General features: G+C 47.6%; 1 protein-coding gene across 8 annotated transcripts in view; it reads left to right on the forward strand.

Moving 5' to 3' along the window:
* The first annotated feature begins 46 nt into the window (after positions 1–46).
* Positions 47–26,908, forward strand: part of Cep104 (centrosomal protein 104) — a 42,197-nt gene continuing 15,335 nt past the window's right edge. For 3 of the 8 annotated variants that reach the window (XM_076565784.1, XM_042272552.2, XM_042272550.2), the window contains exons 1-15: positions 48–466; positions 7,448–7,599; positions 9,886–10,059; positions 10,360–10,498; positions 12,001–12,063; positions 12,305–12,387; positions 13,768–13,936; positions 14,241–14,399; positions 15,525–15,752; positions 17,408–17,605; positions 18,039–18,206; positions 18,719–18,892; positions 21,952–22,128; positions 25,867–26,073; positions 26,551–26,658. In XM_076565784.1, the coding sequence (XP_076421899.1) occupies positions 7,487–7,599; positions 9,886–10,059; positions 10,360–10,498; positions 12,001–12,063; positions 12,305–12,387; positions 13,768–13,936; positions 14,241–14,399; positions 15,525–15,752; positions 17,408–17,605; positions 18,039–18,206; positions 18,719–18,892; positions 21,952–22,128; positions 25,867–26,073; positions 26,551–26,658 (2,160 nt within the window). In that variant the 5' untranslated portion in view covers positions 48–466; positions 7,448–7,486. Of the gene's footprint in view, positions 467–7,447; positions 7,600–9,885; positions 10,060–10,359; positions 10,499–12,000; positions 12,064–12,304; positions 12,388–13,767; positions 13,937–14,240; positions 14,400–15,524; positions 15,753–17,407; positions 17,606–18,038; positions 18,207–18,718; positions 18,893–21,951; positions 22,129–25,866; positions 26,074–26,550; positions 26,659–26,908 lie in introns of all 8 variants that reach the window. The other 5 variants (XM_042272549.2, XM_076565785.1, XM_042272551.2 and 2 more) reach the window with 4 other exon arrangements.

Genomic DNA, 26,908 nt, shown 5'->3' on the forward strand with positions numbered 1-26,908 from the left:
AGCCGGAATCCGCGAGGCGCGGCTGCGCGCGCAGGCGCCTGCGGGCGGACGCGCAGGCGTATAACGCGGGCCGGCCTGGTTGCCATGGGAGCGTGGCTGCGGCCCGGGCGCTGGGCAGAGGCGGCCCGGGCTGCTCCTCCGCTGCCCTCGCCTCAGTGGCCCGGGGTGGGGGCGGCCGGACCGAGGCGAGGCTCCTCCGAAGGGAGCGGAGGCTGGCATCGCAGCGTCCCGCGGGCTCGTCTCCGCGGCGCTCTGTGACCCCGCGCGGCCTGGGTCCTCAGCAGGCACCGGGGCAGAAGACACCTGGCCGTGGAGGAACGTGGCCGCTGCCCGCTCCAGGCCTCCGGGCCGCGCATCTCGGCCTTAGTGTCGGCAATCCGGGTCCAGCCCCGCCTTGTCCTCTTCTGGGTGCGTTACTGAACAGGACCAACTACCACAAGACTAAAGACTGTAGCTCTGGCCCCGGGTAGGCTACACTTTGATCGGTGTTGGGTTTTTTTTGGGGGGTGGGGGTGGGGTGGAGGGGTGTTGTTAATTGGGGCCGGTTTGAGATATTTTTTTAAGCTTTAAGATTCTCTAAAAATACTTTCAATCCTTAAGATTAATTGGTCGTAAATCAGTACTTAATATTGTAACATTTTTGTTTCTTCAAAAGAAAACTGGAAACATTTTCATTTCCTTGTAACAAAATATTTGAAAGTTGCTACATTGAGTTTGGGCTTAGGGCTGGAAGCATGGCTTTAAAGGATAGGCTCACAACTAAAAATATAAGAGTTTGGGCTTAGTTACAGTTTATAAGCAATGCTAGGGTAAATGTCACCTGACACTGCTGGCTAGGGCTGCCCTAGGGACAGCACCCACGGCTGGTGACCAACTAGTAACCCAGCATTGCACAGATCCAGAAGGCTCCGTGCTGGGTTTTGTGGAGCCACGAACATGCCAAGGCTTCTGAAGATTGGGGAAAGGGGAAGGAATAAGGGGTGGAAGGTCTCCCAGTGCACGGTCTGAAAATGAATGTTTTTGCAGCTGTCCATCTTGAGGTCCTGGTGTTTCTGACCACATTGCCCCACAGCCCTCCTTGCCAGGGTCTTCAGTACCAGTTATTTGTTTTGCTTTTATTGGGGACGCACTTGTATCTGCCTTTAACATTCTGTTTGTAAGTCTTGGTGCATCCCAGAATACAACTGTTGCCAAAGTAGAAAGGCCTGCTCTTTTTTTTTTTTTTTTTTTTTGAGACTGTCATTTGTAGCCCTGTAACTCCTACACAGACCACATTAACCTCAACTCACAGAGATCCTCCTTCCAAGCACTGAGATTAAAAGTGTGTTCTATGACACCTGGCACAGTCCAGGCCCTTGAAGATGGTCAAAGAATTGGAGACGTCAGAGCCAGAGGTTTACCTCTAAGTGTTTAATAACTTTGCATGCTCTCTAAAATTCATGACATAGTGAGGCGTAGTGGCGCCTGCCTTTAATCCTAGTACTCGAGGTGCCAAGCAGGAGGAGCTCTGTGTGAGGCCAGTCAGGGCTGATAGTGAGACTGTCTCAAAAGTAACAGGAAATTCAAGACAAGAAGTGAGAATGGGGGAAACAAGGTGTCAGGACAGAATTAGCATTTTAATTTCTAGATGGGGGGGGGGCCACAGAGGGTTTTGGAATTAAGACCTGGATAGAGGTAACTGAAGTCGGGTGTAAAGAATGTTTGTCTGGCAGGAACGTGGGTGGAGCAAGGCAGTTGTAACCATCTGGAATAGAGATGGGGAATAGACATAGGGAAGAGGCCGAATGACTAAGACTTTTCATGCTGCTGGTGGGTACTAAAGGGAAGTATAGTGGCTAAGGGCAGCATTAGCTCCAGGCTCGTGACCCAAGTGACCTGACATAGGAGAAGCATGTTAAGATACCCTGCTATGCTTATATACTACTCCTGATTATTTTCTGGGTCAGTTTTCCTCCCCTCTGCTGTGACAGCCATAGGGAACTCAGTGTAGCATCTTTAACAGTGACTTGTGACTTGCCATTGTAGCTTTAATAGTTTAAAAAAACACCAGCAAACACCACACTGGCATTGATCCTTGAAATGGCCCTTTTCACATCCGATGAAAGTAAGAGAAAGCTCTATATTATGCATCAGGCATGTTCATATGAGCCAGGCTTCCTGAGGGATACTTAATAGTGCTGCCTACAGAATATTTCAATGATGTATCTTATTCCAAGAAACTTCCAATGGACTTGTTTTTCCTATATTAGAAGGAGTTTTGTTTTTTGTTTTGTTTTGTTTTGTTTTTTTTTTTTTTGTTTTTTTTTTGGTTTAGTTTGGTTTTTCTTGTGATGATGATTTACTTCACCACCAGTTGTCTTGCTTAGCAGGTATTTGATTGGTTTGAAAACTGAGGAGTAGCCATGAGACCATGAGCATTTTGAGTTCTCAGTACAGTCACATCTGAGGACCCTTGTGTTGCTCTCTGACAGTGCTGCTACCCAGGGTTAGCTCTACTTGTGCAGGGCCTGCTCTGATGGTGGCCTTAGCAGCCCTGGACTCTAGTGATAGGAGTCTGTGGGAAGAAAGCTCCTTTGCTGTGACTTCAATATAATCCTGAGACTGAGTATCACCTTTTCCCTCTGGGCAACATATGTGTGTGTTCCCATCCATGAACCTCCACTGTGCAAGGATGTGGAATTTATGGGCTGTCCGAGCCTAGGAAAGTGCAGCAGGCCCAACCAGGGCTGGAGGGGAATGCAGAGTCACCAATGCAACACTGAGTCTGTGTGCTGTTTTCCAGCGTGGAGAGCATGGGTGCCAAGCAGCAAAGTAGACATCACAGCATGCATCCTGCAATCAACAGTGGTGAGCTAGGACACAGACCAGTTCACCGGAAAATCACATTGAAAGGATCATTCAGCCAGTTTTTCCTCTCCAAGCTCCCCCAGGCTTGGCTATGTCACCCCTCAGCTTGGCCTCCAGCAGACTTTCTGTTAAAATAAGCAGTAGCATTCTCCCTTCACTAGGACTGGGAGGGCTGTCCCTGCTGCCTGACCCCATGCCTCCACCCAGGGCTGAATCCAAAATTTTTATCTTGTAGCCAGACCCTGTCCTGGCCCAGCTTAATTGTCTAGGTTGGGGGGCGGGGACTGACAAGTACTTGTGCCCATCTGGAGGGTGAAGGGAGGTGACTCAGGAAGGTGCCCAATTGGGCATCTCTGGGTGCTTCTCTACTTCTTCTCAGGATCTGGGAGCCAGCAGATGATCCCAGTCCATCTTGTTCTCAGATAACCCTTAAAGTGTCCTGAGTCAGGCTCCCAACACAATGTGCTCACTTCTGCACCAGTGTGTCTGGACATCCTACTTTCCCTAGGGCTGCTCGTTTATACAAGGCAGTTATTGATGTACTAATGACTAGGCTGCCTCTCCCTAATCATTACTAGTTGTTTGTTTCCTTGATAATGCAAAAAGACTTTGTACCCTACCAAAGCTTTGGTTTTGCCATGAGAGTATCATAAGCAGGGTGGCTTAGGAACTTCAGAACCAGAGGGCTGGCATTGGAATGGCAGCATGGACAAGTGTCTCTGCACTCCTGATGGTTTCCAACATTGACCTTAGCCTTAACTGAGTGGCTCCTGTCACTGTCAGTATGTGGCATCTACTCCATGTGTGTCTGAGCCTCCACTTTTTGTGTGTGTTTATTGAGGGGTTGTTTGTTTTATGTGGGGTGGGGAGGTTCTGGAGATGCAGCCCACACCTGGCCTTGTGTATACTAGGCAAGTACTCACCCCCAGATTATTTTCCTCTTCCTAAAAGTACACCAGCCTGTAGCTGGAGTTTTCTCTTGTCCTGCCTGGCCTATAGTCAAGACAAAACTCTCTCACCCACCAGCCCTGCAGCCACTTAGACCTAAATAAACACACAGAGGCTAATATTATTTAAACTGCTCAGCCATTAGCTCAGGCCTACCACTGACTAGCTCTTACACTTAAATTCAGCCCATTTCTGTTAATCTATATGTTGTCACATGTTCCGTGGCTTTACCTGTGTGCCTGTTACATGCTGCTCCCTGGACAGCGGGCTAGCATCTCCTGATTCAGCCTTCCACTTCCCAGCATTCTCCTCTCTGCTTATCCCGCCTATACTATACTTCCTGCCTGGCTATTGGCCAATCAGCATTTTATTTATCAATCAATCAGAGCAACACATTCACAGAATACAGAAAGACATCCCCAGCACTTCCCCTTTTCTTTTTTTTCAAAAAGGAAGGTTTTAACTTTAACATAGTAAAATTACTTACATATAACAATTATCAAGCAAGAATTACAGTTAAAATATCTAGTCTATTTATAGTATCTAGTCTATTTGTATTTGGCAAAATTAAAGAAGTTATCCTATCTATGCTATATTTGTGAGTCTAAGGTTTTGTATCTAATTTATCTTTTTATCATAACTAAGGAAATTATAACTATCTAATCTTCAACTACATCAAAGACCCCAGAAGGATGTAATAATACCTAAGTAAGCAGGAAGAGCATTGTAAGCAACTACCAAAATTTAGAATGACAGACAGCTGCCTGCCTGGACCATCATCTGAAGTTTCTCTGCAGTGTTGGGGCATCCATCTTCAGCCCACAGGCCTAGAATCTCTCAGTCACTTCTTCCTGTGCCTGTAGAATGTCTGGCAGTCTCTTCTGCAAAGCAGGAACCTGAAGGGCCATCTCACCTTGCAAAGTTCAGTGGTCACCTTCTTATGGGTCCTGCATGTCCACTTTATACAGCATAATGTCAAAAAGTCAACGCAAGGGCACTTTTTTGCCCAGTGGCTAACTTTTGCCACAAAGAAAGCAAACTCTGTAATGAGTTTCTTCAGTGCCCATCATCTTCCTTGATGTATTTGGTGCTGCCAGAACAGACGTGTCTCATTATCCAGGAAAGTCTAAGTTTTTAAAACATTTTAAATGCCATATTCTGTAGGTCTTTGGAGTGTTTGAAGATTATCTACCTAATTGAAATATATCTAGGTATACCTACAAAACTTAACTAATATGACTATAAGTTTGATTATCATGGATGACTAACTATTAATCTGTGTTTCTAAATTAACCATTACAATTTAAATGAGTTATATAAACATATAATACCTTAAACGAGAGTAGAAATATATATACAGTATAACAAAATTAACTTTAAATTTGTATCAATACACTAAAATCTATACCAATGTAAAACATTTCTAAACAAGTTGTTGCTCTTTAAAAGTAGGTTCATTAATCTACCCTTTCAGCCTATCATATCTACACTATCCCCTTTTCTTTTTTAGAAAGAGATGGCATTTATAATCAACCTTGTTCTAAATAAAAATACTGATTTTTCTCTGTCCCACACTAGAGAGCTCTTCTGATACGGGACAGAAGAATATCTCAACCTTTTCTTTTAGCAATATGCTTGGGTTTAGAAGAGTGAGCCAATTCCATCTCCAAAGCCAGCTTGTTATATTTGGGAGTTTGGGCATAGCTTCTCATACTAATTCCTGCTGGATGAGGGTGCTGTATTCTTATGGGGACATAAAGAAAATTTTAGGATTATGGGGTAGTCCATGAGGCTGTATTGTCTGAACCAGTTGCCTTGAAACCATTCTGGATGTTGGATCACCTGGGCCATGGTGTCATCAGAGACCTTTTTGAGGGTCTTGGCTGGTCAAACCTGATGTATCTTAATCTGGAACAAATCCATAGCCTCTTGCTTTCTGTGGAAACAAAAACAGAGCCTCTTTTGTAAAGCAACATATCCTCACATCCAAATTTTGAAGTCAAGGTACCTTTAAAATGTACATATTGGTTTAACTGAGCAGCCTTTACAATCAAATGTCTTTCTGCAGTTAAAATTCCCAAAGACAACACAATCCAGATTCTCTGTGTGATAGCCATCTTTATGTGGCTTATTTTTTATATTACTTTTACTTTCTCTTTAAAGACTTTATTTTTAAAACTATTTCTTTATATAACTCCATATATTGCTTTTTTTTTTCTCTTCCAAGCCTACATACATTTTTACACACATTGTAAACTGTTTAGAGGTTTATCCCATCTGAATCTGTCTTATTGTGAATCTATTGCTTTTTGTTGTTGTTGTTTGGTTTGTTTTTTTTGAGACAGGGTTTCTCTGTGTAGCTTTGCGCCTTTCCTGGGACTCACTCTGTAGCCCAGGCTGGACTCGAACTCACAGAGATCCTCCTGGCTCTGCCTCCCAAGTGCTGGGATTAAAGGTGTGCGCCACCACCGCCTGGTGTGAATCTATTGCTTTAAACTGCAGCATTCTAAGACTGAAATGGCAGCTGTGGCTGCTGGCTCTGCCCACCTCAGCTTTTCAACATGGCAGTGGTACCTTTACAGCCAGCTCTAGGTCTGGTAGCCATGTGTACCATCAACTCTCAGAAGCAGTGGGTCTATGCTTCTATACAAGTAGCGTGTAGCCCAGAATCCTTTTTTTTTTTTGGTGGTACTAGCAAAGGCTAAATCTTCCATGCAGTGTAATGTGCAGCTTGCAGCTGCCTCATTCCCTCCATGCTGTAGGTCAAACCTGCAGGCCATGAACCCACCATGGAGTAGCTCAAGCCCGAAGACTGCCGCTATCTTGAGAGAGACAACGAGGAAGCTGTTTTTAGCTCTGTTTTTAGAATCTTCTTTCTCAGGTTTTAGGTGGAAACTCTTGCCCCACATTTGGTGCCATTTGTAGCTGGAGTTTTCTCTTGTCCTGCCTGGCCTGTGGTCAAGACAAATCTCTCTCACCCACCAGTCCTGCAGCCACTTAGACCTAAATAAACACACACAGGCTAATATTTAAAACTGCTCAGCCATTAGCTCGGGCCTACCACTGACTAGCTCTTACACTTAAACTCAACCCATTTCTGTTAATCTATATGTTGTCACATGTTCCATGGCTTTACCTGTGTGCCTGTTACATGCTGCTCCCTGGACAGCGGGCTAGCATCTCCTGATTCAGCCTTCCACTTCCCAGCATTTCCTATCTGCTTATCCCGCCTATACTATACTTCCTGCCTGGCTATTGGCCAATCAGAGTTTTATGTATCAGTCAATCAGAGCAACACATGCACAACATACAGAAAGACATCCCCAACACCAGCCACCATGGATTTCTCCCAATAAGGTGTCATTTTAATTTGATCACATCCGCAGAAACCCCAGTAAGGTCATATTCACATGCAGCAAAGGCAGGGTCTGATCATTAGTAAGGATGTAATTCAGCCCGCAGCACAGGTCAGACTCTTAGGAAAATCAAGACAGCTTAAATGATACATGAAGTAGAATTAGAACATCCATTTAAAAAAATTTTTTTAGACAAACTAGCCTTTTCAGAGTGGTGGGCAATTCTAAGTACTCTGTGGCTCATCTTGTATGACGTGAGCTAACACTACATCTAACCTGGTTGAATTCTTTCACAGAACTCTTCCCTGATCTTCTGAACAGCCCATGTGTGCAGAATGCCCCACAAGATTGGATTTGTAGTGGTCAGCTCTTCTGGACATGAAGATGGCTTCAGTGCCCGAGAACTAATGATCCATGCACCGACTGTCAGTGGCTGGAGGTCACCAAAGTAAGGCTGGACTGAGGGGCAGGGCTGAAAACACACCTTTGAATCTGAATACATTGAATACATTTAGGGTTTACCTCATGATCTAAAAACATGAAATGCATTTCTAGTCAGGTATATGGTGTATTTCAGTGAAAATTAAATTAAATCACTAAAATTAAAGTGCATTTTCCTCTTGGGGTTTCTGAGGGGACCCGGTAAACCCCCTCCCCTCTATTCCTGAGCTCTGAGGGACTGGAGAAGTCAAGCAGATGAGGCAGAACAGCACTTGCTGGAGCTGTGGGTGTTGAGGTTCCTGGTGCACTCCCTCCCAGGCATGCCATCCCTACATCTACCAATCCAGGTGCCACTGGGAAGGCCAGGCCCCTGCGTCGAGTCATACCCACTTTTCTCCCAAGCTCCCCATGTCAGTGGTCTCCTGACTCCCTCCAGCTGCAAAGGGTAAAGCTTTCACTCTCTGCCTTCTGCATTCCCCTCTGCAGAGATCTTCAGCATTATCTGTGTCTGCTCTGCAATTCCATGAAGCTTGAAGGTTCTTAAGTAGACACACAGGGCTTGCTTCGTAACTAATTATGCAAGTCACTCTAACATGGCCCTTTTGTCATTGGCATGGTATTTCTTTAAGGTCATAACTATATCCATTTAGTAACATGCTTCCGGAGGCTACCAAAGGAAAGGGTATGTGTACTCCTTGTCACCCCCACAGAGTCACACTAGTTTTGGCCCAGGAGTCTCCTGATACCTGAGGTTAAATATGTTGCAGGAGTTAAGGAAAAGTATCCTCAAAAGAAGTGTCACCAAGATAGACAAGGTGTCCTGTCAGCAATGGCCCAGAAAGCATGTTCAGGGTGCAGGTAGGGCTGGGTACAGGGTACTACTTATGTGATAGGGGAAGTTTCTGCCATGTCTTTCTCAGAGCCTTGGGATCCAGGCTTAAAATCTCCAGAGCTGACTGCTCCAGCCTGCACACCAGTCTCTGTTTCCAGATGATTGGTTTTTTTTTACATTTATTATGTGTATGTCCATTCATGTGTGTGGAGATCAGAGATCAACTTGTATGATTCAGTTCTTTGTCTGTTTGTCTGTTTGTTTTTTCGAGACAGGGTTTCTCCGTGTGGCTTTGGTGCCTGTCCTGGAACTCGCTCTGTAAACCAGGCTGGCCTCGAACTCATAGAGATCCACCTCCCTCTGCCTCCTGAGTGCTGGATTAAAGGCGTGCGCCACCGCCACCTGGCTAACTCAGTTCTTTCTTAACACTGTATGGATCCCAAGGATCAAACTCAGGTTGGCAGCAGTCACCTACACCCACTGAGCTGTTTTTATTCAAAGCAGATTACGTTTATTCAAAAGCAATCTGTCACTGTCAGTGTGTGTTATAAGGATGGGAGGCTTGGGGTGTAGTTCAATGGGAGAGCACTTACCCTGAGTTGAAGAGTCAGAGAACTGGGAGGTGAGCACAGGGCTGATGTGTTAGTGGTACCCAGGCTAACTGTGCTCCACCCGGGTTGGGGAAATGGCTCCACTCTTGAAGAGCCCCAAAGGAGCCTCAGCCAGTTTATGGTTTTTCTGAGTGGGATCTGGGAAGAAGAGCCTGGCCAGCAATGACAGCACACTCACGCACACACGCACAGAGTGATGTTGATGCTTGTGAAGGGAGGGGGTCTTTCCTGACTGCCCCATCTTCAGAGCTCCCTTTGTTCCATGTGCGCATAGTACCTACCAGCTAATGTGTATCAGTGCTGTCATATCCACACACTGTCCTGCTCAGTCCTGACTGCCTTGCTGTGTGGGCTCCTTGCTGACAGAAGGAAGGAGTGCTCTAGCCAAGTTTCGCTTGGTGCTCATGCAGTGTGTAGGTCCTGAGCAAAGTTAGATGCTTCCGCTCAGCCTGCCCCTGGAGCTCTGAGCACACCCGGAAGTCTCCTCCTGGATGGTGACAGCCTGGCATCATAAGCAGGTGCTTCACTTATGTCCTCAGGGTCCTGTGGGAAGCCTTTGGCTCTGCCTGGCCTGCTGGTACAGCCCCATAAGAATGGTTGATTTGTCTCCTGATAAACTTGAAGTCCACTTCAGCCTTTAGTCTTAACAGTCTGAGGTTGGGTTTGCAGGTGGCCGGCAGAGTCGATCAGCTTTAGGTCCAGACTTTAGAAGGGAGGAAGCAGCAGTCTTCTAGCCGGGTCACACTACCCCACATCCAATGTGCTGTGCCTCACACTCCCCTGCCTGAAAGCAGGCAGACAGGAAAACTGCAGACATTTCCCAGAACCCCAGAACTGTGTTTGCTTTCAGGTTCTGCCAGTTTCCACAAGAGATTGTTCTCCAGATGGTGGAGAGGTGTCGGATAAGGAAGCTGCAGCTGCTCGCTCACCAGTACATGATCTCCAGTAAGGTCGAGTTCTACATCAGTGAAAGCTTGCCCGAATACCTGGTGCCATACCAAGCAGAGCGATTCCGCAGACTGGGGTGAGGATGAAATGCAGTGTGTAGTGGTGACACTGAACACGACAGCTTCATGGATTGTGCCTCTTTGGCCTGTGGTGATCTTCCCAACACACATCTGGGATTCCATATGCTTAACAGGCGGGGTTACCATATCTGTGGGTGCAGCAGCAGCTGCTTCTCAGGTAGAAAGCTTTTCTCAAGAGCATTCACTGGAGCCTGACCCTGGAAGGTCCCTAGGTTGTTCACCCAGGCCCTGTGGGGTTCGGTGGGAGTGGGCAAGGCTTTGTCAGCACCGTGCTTCAGCTGTGGCTTTCCTTCCAGCTATGTCTCTCTCTGCGACAATGGAAAGACAGGCTGCAAGGCCCGGGAGCTCAAGTCTGTGTACGTGGATGCCGTGGGGCAGTTTCTTAAACTGATTTTTCACCAAAACCATGCCAACAAGTACAACATATATAATCAGGTAAGATCTGTGCGTGTGCTCGAGGCTCTGCCCTGACACCACAGCACCCCGCATGAGAGGACTGCTCAGGTGGCCTTGTACATGCAGAGGCAGGGTGCTCCCACGAGAGCAGTTGTATGAGCGGCTGTTGCTCTGTGAAGCCAGGTTCTCCCATTTGTCACCTCTGGCATGTAGTCGTAGGGCACACAAGAGCCTCTGACTGGACCAGACTCAGATAAAGAGTGTGAAAGATTCCTGGAGGTTTTTGCTTCTGTTGTGTGTCATAGCTTGACACCATTATGGAAGCCACTTGCACTGTTCCTGCCTTATGCTTTCCTAAGCATGTGTGACTGGCAGCCTGTTGTTTGGCAGCCTGTTGTTGTTTGGCAGCCTGTTGTTGTTTGGCAGCCTGTTGTTGTTTGGCAGCCTGTTGTTTGGCAGCATGATGCCAATGAACCCTCTGAACCGCCCAAGGCCAGTGCCCGTGTAAGCTGCTTACCAGCAGCTGGGCCAGCTGCTTCAGCTGCACTGCTGACTTTTCTTTGTTTCTTTCTTTAATTAAATGTATTTATTTATTTCATATCCCAACCACAGTTTCCCCTCCCTCCTCTCCTCCTATTCCCTTCCCCCACCTCCCTTCTGCTATTCCCCAATCCACTCCTCCACTGTTTCTGTTCCAAAAGGAGCAGGCCTCCCATGGGTATCCACAAAGCATGGTATATCAGGTTGCAGCAGGACTAAACACCTCCCCTTGTATTAAAGCTGAGCAAGGCAACCCAGTATGAGGGGAAAATTCCTAAAAGCCAGCCAAAGCGTTAGGGACAGCCCCTGTGTGGCCAGTGGTAGGGTGCTTGGTAGGGTAGTAGGACACATGCTCAAAGCCTGAGTTCAATCCCAGTACCTCTTCCCAACCTGAAAAAAGAAATCGTGTGTCCAGAACAATCTTGTTTGCACACACATTTATAACACTTGCTGCCTCTCCAAGAAGAGTAGGAGAAAGCCAACAGGTCACATTGTTGTACCAGGCAAATGAGTTGTGAGGTACTCAGCTGCTACATCATGACATCCATTATAGTGTGGCCTCAGGAAACAGGAAGGACCATTTCTAACATTTTTCCCCTTCCACCCTATCTGCATGTGTCTACCAGTAGGAACTGGTTAGGAACTTGGGCTGCAGTAATGGTTGGGAAGGAGAGCAACTTCTCCACCTATGATGAGAGGTGAAAATCAGCACATGGGTAAACTGAGCTGTGTTAATTTAGTGTTTCTTTTCCTTTTCTGGGGTAATGTGGATAGAGACCTCTTATTGGGAGACTCTACCAAAACCCTAGGTTAGAGATTATTTTTTTAGAACCCTGTAAACCATAGCAACTTGGTTGAGCATTAGAAGAGTAGTCCTCTTAATGTATTGATCACTTCCTGTCAGTGCACTTGGGGATGCACCCTCCTACCTGATAACACCACAGGCAAGAGCTGGTTAAAGGGCTTAAAACATCTCAAACACTGATTTGACTATTTCTTAGGTGGCTTTGGTTGCAATAAATATCATTGGAGACCCTGCAGATTTTGGTGATGAAAGCAATATTGTAAGTATAGAAATTTAGTTCCTAAAAAATAAAAGGAATTTCTGTGGGAGGAGGAATCTTTAATTCTCACCATAAAATATGTCAATTCAGAAGGGCTCAAAACTTTCCTCAGGAGTTTTAGCTGCCCAACCAGAAGACTAGAGCCACTGAGTCTTGTTAGCATCTCTTAAACAGCTGTAAAGTTAAGGTTTGTTTTGTCCTTTGTTTGTTGAGAGCCTAAGAAGATGTTTTGTTCCCAAAGACCTCTAGAGAGAAGCTGATTGACCATTACCTTGGCCACAGTCCCCACAGTGAGGACCCAGCTCTAGAAGGAACTTTTGCTGGGTAAGACCCCTCCTCCATTCCTTCGCAGGACACTTCACAACTCCTCAGTCATTCCAAAGGACTCGGGGTCTCGGGGAGGCTTAGGTCGGGTGAGAGCAGATAAGCCACTGGTTGGGCTACTTTGTGTCCGTGCAGAGGTTAAGGTGACTGCATATCTTGCACACCTGCACTGCTGCCGTCAGAAATGCTTCAGTTCTGTATGTACAGGTGTCAGCAAAGGTTCCTGAGAACAGTGATGCAGTTGTCCACCAGGCCACAGCTCTCAGGCTCTGCTTCAGAGTTCTGAGTCTGCGGGAGAGCCGAGTGTACCCTCACCTCTGTCACCACTGGTCAGCTCCTTCTTGGTGGCCACACTTGATTTCTGCCTTCCCCAAAGCCTGAGCCTGCAAAGCAGCCACAGCACACAGTGCATGCTCCAGAGGAGCTCCCACCCTCAGTGCTGGAGCAGACTGTGCCTGGCCTGTCTGGCCCCCAGGTTTTGGGAAGCATGAGTGTCAGTGCTGAAATTCACTGTGAGAACCTGACCTGGCCCTGGGGTGCTGCATAAGAGTGGCTGTGCTCCTGCCCTAGAAATTCTGACTATGGCGCCATGGGGCTTTTTTTTTTTTCTTTTTGGTGAGGTTTTTAAAAATAAAATTATATTATTTCTGGGACATCATGGCAAAGTGATGTAGAGTTGCAAGCATAGTGTTGAGAGTTAATATGTGGTGTGTGGGGGCAACATGTATGTTATGTCAACCCTTACATTACTGGATAGAAGGGATGTTCATAGCGGCTGCAGCTGTCCATCACTGTCACTGGGCTGGCGGTCAGAGGGCCGGATTAAATGGGACATGGGGTGACAGAAAGGAGCCTGAGGATTTTTAAATGGTATATGCCCAAGTTCCATTTGAGCTTATTATGATTCAAGTTTTCCACTAATTCTTTGTTTGATGAATAATATTTAATTTAACTTCACTTAGATGTAAAATACCCAAGTCATAGCTTGTGTTTGGCTTACTTCATGCAGCCAGTGCAGCTGATGGGAGACCCTGAAACTGGTCCTCTGAATCTGTGCAGTGTGGTCCTGGCACATGCTACTGCTGCACTTTGTAACCCAGAAGGAGGTTAATCACTGCCGTGCTGTACATTTTAAGAATAGTGGCAAAAATCACATGGCCGTGAATGCCGAGTTTATCTGAGGCTCAGCCTGACACGCAGCTCAGTGAAGCACCAGGAGCAGGAGCCCAGAAAGCTCCTGACTGCAGCCTGACCAGCCTCTCTGAGTCTATACTCCTTCACATAGGAGGCCCTGTGAACTGTGCTGGGACCTTCCTTAGCTGTGTGTTCAACATGAGCTCTTGACTCCCCTGACCTGAGGGGCTCGTCTTCTCTCCTTAGGAGATCTGACTATATCTCTCCACTTGATGACTTGGCATTTGACATGTACCAAGACCCCGAAGTCGCACAGATCATCCGCAGGCTGGATGAAAAGAAACGGGACGCTGTCAAGAAGGAGCGCTATGACCATGCCAAGAAACTGAAGCAAGCCATCGCTGACCTACAGAAGGTACAGCTTCTGAGAACATGCCCTCCGCTGCTGCCTGGGCTGGGTCTCCTCTGCACCACCCCCACAGGGTTCCTAAGGCTGAGCAACAGACAAGGAGTCAGTCCCAGGCAGGTAGAACTGGGGATGGACAAGCAGCACCTTGAATGTGAAAATGTGGAGATGGAACTGGAGGCTTACTGCTCCTTTGGCTATTGGGCTGTCTTGGCCTGTGGAGCTCCTTAGTACCCTGTGTTGAGAGCATGCAGCACAAATCCTCCCACCCACAACTGTCCTGTGAGAGCAGATGCCTGTGTGTGTGCCGCAGGTCGGTGAGCGCCTGGGACGCTACGAGGTGGAGAAGCGCTGTGCAGTGGAGAAAGAAGACTATGACCTGGCCAAGGAAAAGAAACAGCAAATGGCACGCTACCGTGCCCAGGTGTACGAACAGCTGGAGCTGCATGGCCTCCTGCAGGGCGAGCCAGAGGTCAGAATGGGCCACAGGGTAGGGGCAAGTGGGAGAGAGTGAAGGCTAATCAGAGTTGTGCTTGGGCTTTGTGAATGTGTGGACTAAAGCAGGAACTCCATGCCATGTGCAGTCAGCAGGTTTCTGCTGTGATGGGGTCTTCTTGAGTTCACATAGAAGATGAGGAGGAGCCCGGGGTCAGGAAGATCCAGGCACTGTCACTTACCAGGGACCCCTCCAGCCTGACCTCTACATTGTCTGGGCTGTGACACCTGCACCATGTGCCCATGGGTGTAAAACCCCCTGGATTAGTCTGAGTGAGTGAAGACAGACCTCTAGCAGACACCCTATCCCTAGTCTTATAGTCCATGTCGGAGATGATGACTCCATGGCAGGTGAAGGAAGGGGACACAGTGCTGGATGCAGATGGGGAGAGAGGCTTGGTGCTGCATACAGACTGCCAGTTTTTACCAGTCCTTCTCTAGGCTGCCAGTCTCAGACTGGTACTGATGGCTGTGTACCTCTGCCTTCCTGGCAAGTAGAAGCATAGACCAGTGAGAATCGCAGTGTGGTATCCAGGGCAGACCCTGCCAGTCAGCTCTGCCAGTTTGTATTGTGAAGAGTCCCTTGACCAGCTGTGTAATGCATGGCCAGTTCTAAACCGAGGGTCCTGCCCCAGTGCCTGCCTACTAGTGTGCTTCTAGCACAGATACGTTTGTGAAACATGCCCCAGCGTGCATGCTCCTGCTGCCAGGTGTTTGGCGCTGCTTGTAGGCTGCACTGTAACCATGGCAGAGATAGCTGAGGAGATACTATGGTCCTGGGACTTAAGAGTGGGCCGTTGTGTGCTCATGAGCATGCCAAGGTTCCTTACTCAGCATGGCTTCCTTCAGATGGCCTGCTGTGGTCATGACCTCTTGTCCTTCAGATTGCCTGCCGTGGTCATGGCCCCTTGTCCTTCAGATGGCCTGCCGTGGTCATGACCTCTTGTCCTTCATATGGCCTGCCGTGGTCATGACCTCTTGTCCTTCAGATGGCCTGCCGTGGTCATGACCTCTTGTCCTTCAGATGGCCTGCCGTGGTCATGACCTCTTGTCCTTCAGATGGCCTGCCGTGGTCATGACCTCTTGTCCCTCTTTCCTCCAGATACAGCGGCCTTTCGCTTTGCCCCTCCAGCCCCTTGCTTCGCCCAGCAGTCCCCAGCACTGGAAGGCAGTGTCCTCACTCCCGCGCACAGAAGAGCTAGTAGCAGAAGACACATTTGCAGGCCCTATCCTCCAGGAAAAGCCCTTGGCATATACCTTGGCATCTTCTCCTCGGCATTCAGCAGTGGACCAGTCCCCGCCTGCCGCAGGCCCTACACCTAGGAGCCATGTAAGTTACTCCACTCCAGCATGACTGTTAGCAGCAGCATCACTGAGGACTTGGGCTGTACTGGGTACTAATCCCAAAGCACAGGTATGTATCTGTCCCCAGGGCCAGCCCTCCTCCTCAAATCTAGGAGGGACCTGGGACTCTGACTAGAGCAGAGCATGAGTAAGCATGGTCCCTTGGCCACATCCCTTGAGAGGCACATCTGTAACCCACCCTGCTGGGCCCTCTGGGTCTGCCATGTCATCTGTGGGCTCACAAAGTATCTTTTGAACCCATGATTCTTCTGTAAGAAAATATATACATATACTTCAAGCATTGCTTCAAAGAATAAGAAAGCATGTGTAAAATTGCCTGTACCTGGAGCTCTCAAGAAGCTGAGGCAGGGTTGCTGCCAGTTCAGCTTGGACTACATAGCAAGTACCAGGACATCCAAGGCAATAGAGTGAGATCCTGTCTCAAAATAAGTGGTCAACTCCCCTATACGTACTTTCCAGATAGAGCCTCAGTCATGTGTCCATTGTCACCGTGCCTGTTAGAACACAGGAAACCTGAAGCAAGCCGGGCTTTTTATTGACTGTTCCAGCTAGAAACACAATGGGTCCTGCAGGTTTCAGGATTGGTGTGACTCAGAAGCTCAACATTGTCAGCAGAAAGCGGATTTCTTCCTGTCACTTGACTCCCCAGCTCCTTGTCTCCCTAGGCTGCCTACTGTCACGCCAAGAGGTCCCCACTTCAGTCACACACTCCAGCCCCTGAAGCAGCAGCAAGAACAGAGGAGATCCCTATGCTGACTGGCCCCACCAGGCCTTTCTGGAAGGGCCTTTGCACATGTGTCCATCTTAGAGTACTGATGCCGCCGAGGCCTAGTCTTCCATGTTGTCTCAGGGTTTCACACAAGTGGTTTCAGACTTTCAGAAATGTGTTCTCCTCACATGTGTACAATCGCCTACTGTCTCAGCTTCAGTGCCGAGTCGGGAGTGCTCCCTCTCCACTCCACTCTGCTGCACACCTGCCTTTTAGTTCTGTGCCTTTGCCTCTGACTGGACAAAGTCGGGAGTGCTCCCTCTCCGCTCCCTGCTCCCACTCTACTGCACACCTGCCTTTTAGTTCTGTGCCTTTGCCTCTGACTGGACAAGGCTGGAAGGCACCACGAACAGTGCCTGGTGAGTGAGGTACTGGAGGACTGAAGGCTAGGGTGGCAGCTGCCTCACCAGGGAGCACCCCAGAGGAGCTTGTTACAGATTCCCTAACTGGGGGCTGTGTTGGGCCCCCAGATAATAAGCGTGTTTATTGTTCTGTGCAATGCAGTAAAAGTGTGTCAGCAAACACTAGTCTGAAAAATAATGGGATGACCCTTCCTCCTGAACTCCGTGTCAGCTGAACTGAAACGGCTGCAGGTGACTAGTATCTGAGCTGAATTTCTGTGGTGGGAGTGTTGTTATTCCATGTCTAAGTGAGTTCAGGCAGGAATGGAAGGCTTCATCAAATTTTTCCAATTATAACCCATTTGTAGGAATTATTCTAATCTGATGCTACTTATACTTAGATGAGTAATCCTTTTAGACCTCTTGCCCAGCAGCCCAGCAGGCTGTGGAGGAGACATCCTGGGCAGAGCAGCCACCCACAGCACTCTGCTTGCCTCTGCTCACCTACAGGTGGACGCCCTGCCCTATGATGAACGGCCTCTTCCTATTACTCGAAAGCAGTTGGGGGAAGCATCTGCAGAACCAGAAGTGAGAGAGCCAGACAGCAGTGATGTCCGGAGACGGGGTGTCTCAGGGGAACCCGAGCCCTTGACAGAGAAGGCCTTGAGAGAAGCCAGTTCTGCCATTGACACCTTAGGCGAAGCCTTGGTAAAAAGGAAGACCCGAGTTATGCACATGCATGGCACGCATGTTTGCACATACAGTGTGCACATGCATGCAAACTTGGAGCACACTAATGGGAAAAGAAGGGAAAACAGCTCTAGGGGGTTTTTTGTTTGTTTGTTTGTTTGTTGTTTTGGTTTTTTTCTTTGTTTAGTGTGTGTGTGTACGCGTGCGTGCGTGCGTGCGTGCGTGTGTGCGTGCGTGCGTGCGTGTGTGTGTGTGTGTGTGTGTGTGTGTGTATAGGTACATCCTGCCATTCACATGTGGAGCTCTCAGGTCTTAATTTCCCATTAACACAGCTCTACCTCTCATTCTGCAGAGTAAATGAGTTTTAAAGTGCAAGATGGCAGTCTGGGGTGGCTGTGTGGGGCCGGACAGTCTGCCTCCTAAGGTAAAGCAGGACTGCTGTTCCTGGCAGGTGGCTGGGGCCTATTCTAAGACGTGGTCCTGCCGAGAGGATGCACTGCTGGCATTGTACAAGAAGCTGATGGAGATGCCTGTTGGAACCCAGAAGGAAGATTTGAAAAACATACTCAGAGCATCTGTCTTTCTCATCAGAAGAGCCATAAAGGACATTGTGACCTCAGTAAGTCCTTTGCCTGCTGTCCCCAGGTCATTGACATAACCATGAGTTAGCTTTCAGTAGGCCAGGAATGAGGGTTCTCTAGCAAGAGGCACATCCTAGGCTCCAGGGAAAATGGCAGGTGGGTGATGCCGTCCTTGCCTGGGCACTTCCTCTGCTCTGCACAGCCTCCATTTTCCCAGAACTCAGCAGATGTGCGGACTGACATTCAGCTCTCCTTGTTTTCATGAGATGTGAGGGGCCGGAGAGTTGCATTCCTTTTAGTAGCTCTGAACAGGCTTGAGAATGAGCATCCCAAAAAAGAAAAGTTGAGGACTGGGTGTCTGTCAGGAGTGGTGAGCTGGCATCACATGGTCAGGAGGGTTAAGTGCTGAGGGCTGAAATGAGAGCAGGACCCGGGCCTGGGGTGCCGTACTTGGAAGCAGATTATAGTGTAACGTTCACATTTGTTGATTTCCTGTTTCCTCCTGGACTCCCACCACAGCAGCTGATCTGTCTGACCTCATTTTCTTCAGGTCTTCCAGGCTTCACTGAAATTGCTGAAAATGATAATTACACAGTATATCCCCAAGCACAAGCTGAGCAAACTGGAAACAACACACTGTGTGGAGAGAGCTGTTCCCCTTTTACTCAGCAGGACCGGAGACTCCTCGGCTCGCCTCCGTGTCATAGCTGTGAATTTCATTCAGGTCTGAACTTCCCCAGCACCTTGTGGCTGTCTAACTCTGCCTTGCGGGGTTCTCTCCTTCAGAGCCTCAGACACCTGCCACCATGCTCCCCAACACTCCCCAACACTGGGAAAGATGAGCCCTGTCTACACATAAGCTTTTCTTGTTGTTGTGTTCTGTAATGCTTGAACTCACTGTGTAGTCCAGGCTGGCTCCTTGAGACTCAGTGACCTTCCTGCCCTCACTTCCAAGTGCTTAGATTGCAGGCAAGATTCTATATCCAGCTTGTTGGAGATAAAAATAATGAATGGATAGCCGGGCGTTGGTGGCGCACGCCTTTAATCCCAGCACTCGGGAGGCAGAGCCAGGCGGATCTCTGTGAGTTCGAGGCCAGCCTGGGCTACCAAGTGAGCTCCAGGAAAGGCGCAAAGCTACACAGAGAAACCCTGTCTCGAAAAAACCAAAAAAAAAAAAAAATAATGAATGGATAAAGCTAGGGAGTTGGCTCAGCAGCGGAAGCCGTTGCTGACTCAGAGTTAAGATCCTTTGAACCCACATTAACACCTGTGGGCGCTCGCTCACCTGTTATCCCAGCCTTGGAAGGTGGAGATAGGTCCATGGAACAAGCTGGCTAGCAAGACCAGCCATGTTGGCAGTCACTGGGTTTGATTAAGAGACCCTGCCTCAAACAAGGTGGACTAGCTATGAAGGAAGATTTCTGAAATCAACTCAGGCCTCCACACATGCCAGTGTGCATAAACATGCACACACACCTTTCACCTCCACACATGCCAGTGTGCATAGACATGCACACACACCTTTCACCTCCACACATGCCAGTGTGCATAGACATGCACACACACCTTTCACATGAACAAAGAAAGGGCTGGGGTGGCAGCTCAGTGGGTAAAAGGTGCCTGCCACCAAGTGATAGCCTGAGTTCAGTCCCTGAGATGGACCCACACAGTTGAGGAAAGAACTCCAGCAAATTGTCTTTGGACCTCCACTCTCCCTCTGTGGTGTACTCATACTCACACACATACACACACACACACACACACACACACACACACACACACACTCCCTCTGTGGTGTACTCATACACACACACATACACACACACAAACACACACACACACACACACACACACACACACACACACACACACACACGCAGATTGAATGGATAACATGCAGTCACCTAGAGAACTAACCAAAGAGAGAAAGAGGAAGCACACTACTGTTCTATCTGTTCTCATTCTTTGACCAAGCATACTTACTCTAGGCTCAGTGTGTGAAAAGCCACATGTAAATGGGCAAGAGGTTTTTGACACACAGTGTGTGAAGTACTGTGAAAATATATTTGGCTTTATTTAAAGTAGCCAATGAGCACGTCTAGTTTAGGAACCTTGTTTTGTTTTGTTTTGTTTTTCTTATTGTGAGACATGATCTCATGTAGCCCTGGCTCACCTGGAACTTGCTGTATAGCCAAGAGTGACCTAGAACTAGACATGGTGTTCCTGCCTCAGCCTCCAAAGCACTAGGATTACAGATGTGCATTGCCCAGCTGATTTAGGGATCCTTAAGCTCCATATCTGGACTTGAGAAAATCTGAGAATTCCTTAAAATTTGATGCAAGTTTTGTGAGTGTATACATATGTCTTAGAACTTTTGTCATTCTTCAGAGTGTGAAGAATCTCAGACCTGGTTTTATTAAGAAACTTAAATTTCAGGGAAAACAGATATGGAAAAAAATAAACAGAATAGAGGTGCTGCCGTGTGCTTGTAGTGTAGAGCGTAGGCAGAGTGTCTCCTGTGAAAAGATGTCAGCCCTTAAAAGACAGAGGCAGGAGGATTGCAGTGAGTCTCAGCACAAATGAAAGTGTGTATTGCTTCATTTCTTTCCTACATGGAAAGTTGGTTTGGTTTTTGTTTTCCGTAAGAGACAGGGACTATCCATGTCACCCAGGCCACCTCCCTGGGCACAGGTGTTCCTCCACCTCAGCCTCCCACAGCCAGAGCTGCAGGAGTGTGCCACCACACTCCGCTCATGTTTAATGCTTTTTAAGACAGTTTTACCATATAGCCATGCTGCCCTCAACTCACAGTTCCCCTGCCTTAGCCTCCCTTGTGCTAGGGCTCCAGGAGTGTGCCTCTCTGCCTGCTTTCCCTGTTAGTTTCCAGGTGGTCTAAAGCTGAGCACTCACTACTTGAGGTAATCCTGTGCCAGATGTTACCAGATGGGGCTAGAGAGATAGCTCAGTGAAGCGTGCTCGCTGTTCTTCCCAAGGACTGCAATTGGGTCCCAGAACCCATGTGTGGTTTCTCACACCCTCCTGTGACTCCAGCTCACAGGATCCAATGCCCTCTTCTGGCCTCCAAAAAACATCTACACTCATGTGGCATACACACACAGACACATAGCACAAGTGCACACACACAGACACACTCACACATAAATAAAAATAAACTTTCAAAGTCACCAGGTTAACTGAGCCTCCATGCTCAGGCCCACTTATTGTTTCAGGAACCTGCTGTCCTGACCTCTGGAGGCCATATTTACTATGCCGTTGTGCTTTGTGTCTGGACCATCACTCATGGTCCAGACACAAAGAGAGATCGTGACTACATACTGAGCGCATGTGGTGTGGCAAGTTTAAGGAGCCCTATCACCCAACAATGGAAACACTGGATGGGACTTTCACTCTGGTCCACCAGTGATCATATTACCAGAGAATCATTGATACTTGATGCTAAAATTCTATCTCTAATCCTAATCTCTTTCCAAACTTTACATTCAGAAAAAATACCAAGAATAGAAGCCTTCAGGTTTTCAGGTTTTTTTTTTTTTGTTTTTTTTTTTTTTCAAAGTTCTCCTGGCTCTTGTGTTGATCTCTTCTGCCCAAATCTATGGTTCCAAGAGACCCCAGCTCCCATTCCTAATTCTCCTGTGGCTGTCACTGTCCCTTCACTTCCCTGTTTGTTCCCTTTGGTGTTCAATGTGACAGTCATGCTAAGTTGTACTAAGTCACCTCTAGCTTTTTACCTGTAATAGTTAACCAATTGTGCTACATTTGTAGGAAATGGCCTTGTTTAAGGAGGTGAAGTCTCTCCAGCTCATCCCGTCCTACTTGGTGCAGCCGCTGAAGGCCAATGCTTCTGTTCATCTGGCAATGAGCCAAGTGGACCTTCTGGCCCGGCTGCTGAGAGACCTGGGCACTGGGAACTCAGGTTTCACCGTGGACAATGTGATGAAGGTGAGCCAGCCTCATGTGGCATGACACTGGCCCCAGCACCACAGCTTAGAGCAGGGCTGTCTAGTCAGTGACTGAGGCAGTGAGCATGCGGGAACATCTGGGTCTTCCTGCTATTTCCTCACTAATTAGTAAGAGCATAGAATGCACAGGACACTGTTCACAGTGGGGAGCAAGCATAAAACCCCAGGTTCAATCTGCAACACGGCATACACGAGGCTGTACACTCCTGTAATCCCAGCATGTAGGAGGTAGAGGCAGGAGAATCAGAAGTTCAAGATTATCATTGACTACATCATGAGTTTGAGGCCAGCCTGGGCTACATAAGATGGTTTCTCAAAAAACCTAAAAAACAAAAAACTTCTAATGTGTAGCTAGAGTTTTTCTGCCTGGCCCACAGTCAGGACAAATCTCTGTCACCCGCCAGTCCCACAGCCGCTCAGACCCAACCAAGTAAACACAGAGACTTATATTGTTTAAACTGTTTGGCATAATGGCTCAGGCTTCTAGCTCTCTAGTTCTTATATCTTAAATTAATTCATTTCTATAAATCTATACTTTGCCACGTGGCTCGTGGCTTACCAGCATCTTCACATGCTACTTGTCATGGCAGTGGCTGGCAGTGTCTCCCTCACTCGGCCTTCCACTTCCCAGAATTCTCCTCTCTCCTTATCCTGCCTACTTCCTGCCTGGCCACTGGCCAATCAGTGTTTTATTTATTGACCAATCAGAACAATTTGATATACAGACCATCCCACAGCACTAATGGAAGTCTTTATGGTCCAGCCTTAAAATCTTTCTCCCAGAGACCAAGAGATAAACTATTTCTAAGGGTTGTGGGATGAGTCTACTCATAATATGCTTTTTCTATCCATGTCTCTTTATTCTCTCCTTCTTCTCTAAATCTACAGTTTCTTTTTTAAAGATTTATTTATTATATATACAGTGTTCTGCCTGCATGTGTCCTTGCAAGCCAGAAGAGGGCACCAGATCTCATTACAGATGGTTGTGAGCCACCATGTGGTTGCTGGGAATTGAACTCAGGACCTCCGGAAGAGCAGTCAGTGCTCTTAACCACTGAGCCATCTCTCCAGCCCCGATCTACAGTTTCTTTTCAGCTCTCATTCTTAGCTCTCTCTTGCCTGACTATCCACACATTTCTAACTCCTTGCAATCCTGAGAAAAGTTTCAAAACCCTCAAGGACATAGCACATTCCTAGGATAGACGATAACAAGCAGAACCATTACCATGGTAGCGCAAGGTTCCAAGATCTGAGGACCAGAGTTGGGGAGCGCAGTGCCCAGCACAGCAAACTGTGAGACAGCGTTTACCAGCAGACTTGGCGAGCGAAGAACTGGCAGGCTTTTCTTAGGGTGTTTTGTGTTAGTAACCTTGGTAGACATCTGCGACTCTGACCTTGTGCATAACTGTAAAGTTTTAAACTTATGATCTATTTATAAAGGCCTTTAGTCTAGTTTGAACTTGCTCTGAAATAAAAATGAGCTAAATGCATGCAGTTTATGTTAGACTGAGGAGATTTTTTGTTTTTGTTTTTTGTTTTTGTTTTTGTTTTTGTTAGTCTGAGTAAAAGGAACAAAGCAGACTTTAAGTGTCTACAGTCTCATGGGATAATAGATATGGCTATGAAGTATATCCTAGTATATTTTCTATATATCAAAATTATATGCCAGGTAGTGGTGGCACACGCCTTTAATCCCAGCACTTGAGTGGCAGAGACAGGCACATCTCTGTGAGTTTGAGGCCAGCCTGATCTACAGAGTGAGTTCCAGGGCAGCCAGGACTGCTTCACAGAGAAACACTGTCTTGAAAAAATGAACAAACAATTATATAGCTAAATGAAAAGTCATTTTCCTGACAACCTATAGATATATGGGCCCATAAGATTTAGATGTAATCAAAAGATTAAAAATACACGTTTCATGAAAATACATGGTAATGGGGAGATATCATTGCATAAGAAATTACAGATGAAAGCAACAGTATTCAGAGTTGGTGGCCTGCAAGCCTGGCTCGACAGGTTAGCCCACCAGAGAACATTCCACTGGTGGGTTGACATCTGAATTATCAGTTGCTATAAACTGTAATTGCATCATGCCCCACAATAGCTCATGACAGTGATCTCTGACAAACTTCTTTGCCTAAAATACAGAATATAAACCATGCCTATCTTGGTCTCCTGCCTGGATCACTGCCAGACACTTGTTTCATGGCTGAGCTCCGCTGTCCATGGTACAGGACACCCCTAGTGTGTGTGGCTCAAGTCTGAAGTGAAACAGAATAAACCAGTGAGACACTGATGGCTGCCATCACATTCAGCTCCACCTGATGATGCAAAGGAAAGGAAAAGAGCAGTGCAGGGATGATTGCAGGAATGGATGAACAGGGTCAGGGCAATGCTGTGCAATGTAGACTGGATGCCGAGGCAGGGAGGCTCCAGGGAAGGGCAAACCAACGTCTCTGATGTAAGAGTACATGAAACAGACTGGAAGGAGCAGAGGACCCAGTGTGGGAGCCTGATGGTGATGGCGAACAAGCAGGTGTAGGGTAGAACCTAAGAGTGGGGCTCAGGCTGAGCCCTTCAGAAGTGTGGGAAATGAGAGGCCCAGTGTCCAGAGCCACTGGGGAGGCATTGACCTCTAACATGGCAATGCCAGCCCAGACCTGGGTAGTGCATTGTGACATGATTGTATGACGGCACCATAGTGCAGTTAAAATGAAAGACATAGGCAGTGGTTCTCAACCTTCCTAATGCTGCAACCCTAGAATACAGCTCCTCATGTTGTGGTGACCCCAACCATAACATTATTTTCATTGCTACTTCATAACTAATTTTGCTACTGGTATGAATTGTAAATATCTGTGTTTTCTGATGGTCTTTGGGGGTCGTGACCCACAAGTTGGGAACCACTGACATAAGGTGAGTAAGCTCAGGATCTGGAAAGCATGGTACTGAGCACTGGTGGAACAGAAGACACAGTGTGCATGTAGAGGTCAAAGGATAACTTGTAAGAGTCAGCTCTCTCCTTCTACTGTGGGTCCCAAGGCTAGGACTCAGACAGTCAGGCTTGGTGGCAAGTACCTTTACTGACTGAGCCATCTCGCCAATATGTTTTGGTGCTGTGTACAATTACAATGCTAGGGACAGAACATGTGGATATATTGTTAGACAGGTGCTCCTAACACTGGCTGCATCCCCAGCACCCTGCTCATAATGTTAAAATGACAAAGCTGCACAAACAGACGCACTATGCAAAGTGACAACCTGTGGGCAGCAGCACACATCAGCTGCAGACGAATGGGAACCTCAGGCAGGGGAAGAAAACAGCCTGGGGAGATGGACAGGGTACAGGAGAGCCAGACAAACAAAAATCCCATAGAGGTGTTACCCTACTTGATATAGGTGCTGCGTCCCTGTGGTTTGTGTTAGTCCCCTGTATATGTGGAGTGTTTCATGATGTTAAGTGTGGATGGATGGAAGTTAAAGAGTGCTTCATAGCACACTAGAAGTAAAAGCAAAGCATAGCTCTGAACTTAAGTGTGCTATGTGCCAGCATGTTGAAGGGATCTGTGGGTATGTGGCTCCCTCTGCTCTTGTCTCCTCATTGCCTTGTCTTTATTTTCCAAGTCTTTGCAGTACCCCATCGGTCACTTTTGTGCTGGGAGAAGTTAACTTTGTTGTTAGAAAATCAGTAGCAGAGCTGAGACTGCTTTCTTTGCAGTTTGCACTGAGCGCCCTGGAGCACAGGGTGTATGAGGTGCGAGAGACAGCAGTCAAAATCATCCTGGACATGTACAGACAGCACCCAGCCCTCACCCTGGAGCACCTTCCTCCAGAAGACAGCAGCACACGCAAGAACCTTCTCTACAAAGCCATTTTTGAGGGATTTGCTAAGATAGATGGCAGACCAACGGAGGCTGAAGTCAGGGTAAGTTGGTGTTCATGAGTTGAAACTGCAGTCTGTGTTTAAGAAGTGACCTGGAACATGGACCAGCCTTGCTGACTCTTGCCTGTGATCTCAGCACTGGGAGGCTGAGCTACAAGAATGCTGTGAATACAGGACAGGCTGGGCAAGGGAGAGAGAGAAATAGCAGTGCTACTTGAGACATAATGGACGGCCAGTGTCTTTCCTAAGGAGCCCCATGTGGAGAAGCACAGTCTGTAATAAGAAGCAGGTCCCTGAGCCAGGCCCTGGCCTGTCCTTGTCCATGTCCTGCCTGTGAGCTGTGAGACTATCATCCCCTGTCTGGGAAGAGCAGCATTAGTGATGCACAAACCTTTAGTAAATCACTGAAGAATTTAATATGAGTTACAGTCATCCAAATTGATGCTATAATTTGTCTCCCAATGTCTGAAGCTACCCTCAGAAAGTTCTTCTAATGGGGAAAAATGGTTTTTTAACCAGGCCCAGAAGAGAGCAGCCACAAAGGAAGCAGAAAAACAGAAGAAAGAGGAGATGAAGGCTCTGCAGGGCCAGTTGGCCGCTCTGAGAGAGACCCAAGCTGGAGCCCAGGTCAGAATGTCGCCTGAGTGGGGGGGATGCAGAGGGTGGCTTTACTTTCTTTTGTTTGGTTGGTTGGGGCACAAATAAAAGAAGGCCTGCACCAGGCCCATGGTGTCCCATGTCAGTCACTAGCCAGTGCTGCTGCTGCTGTGAGGCTTGAGGGAAAGTTCTTCTGCCTACCCTCAAGATGGCTCAGGGGGTCTTTACTGCCAGACCTGATGAGCTGAGTTTTCCAGGGACCCGCATGATAGAAGAACTA

This window comes from Peromyscus maniculatus, chromosome 2, assembly GCF_049852395.1.
Source record: "Peromyscus maniculatus bairdii isolate BWxNUB_F1_BW_parent chromosome 2, HU_Pman_BW_mat_3.1, whole genome shotgun sequence".
In the NCBI taxonomy this organism is placed as follows: domain Eukaryota; kingdom Metazoa; phylum Chordata; class Mammalia; order Rodentia; family Cricetidae; genus Peromyscus; species Peromyscus maniculatus.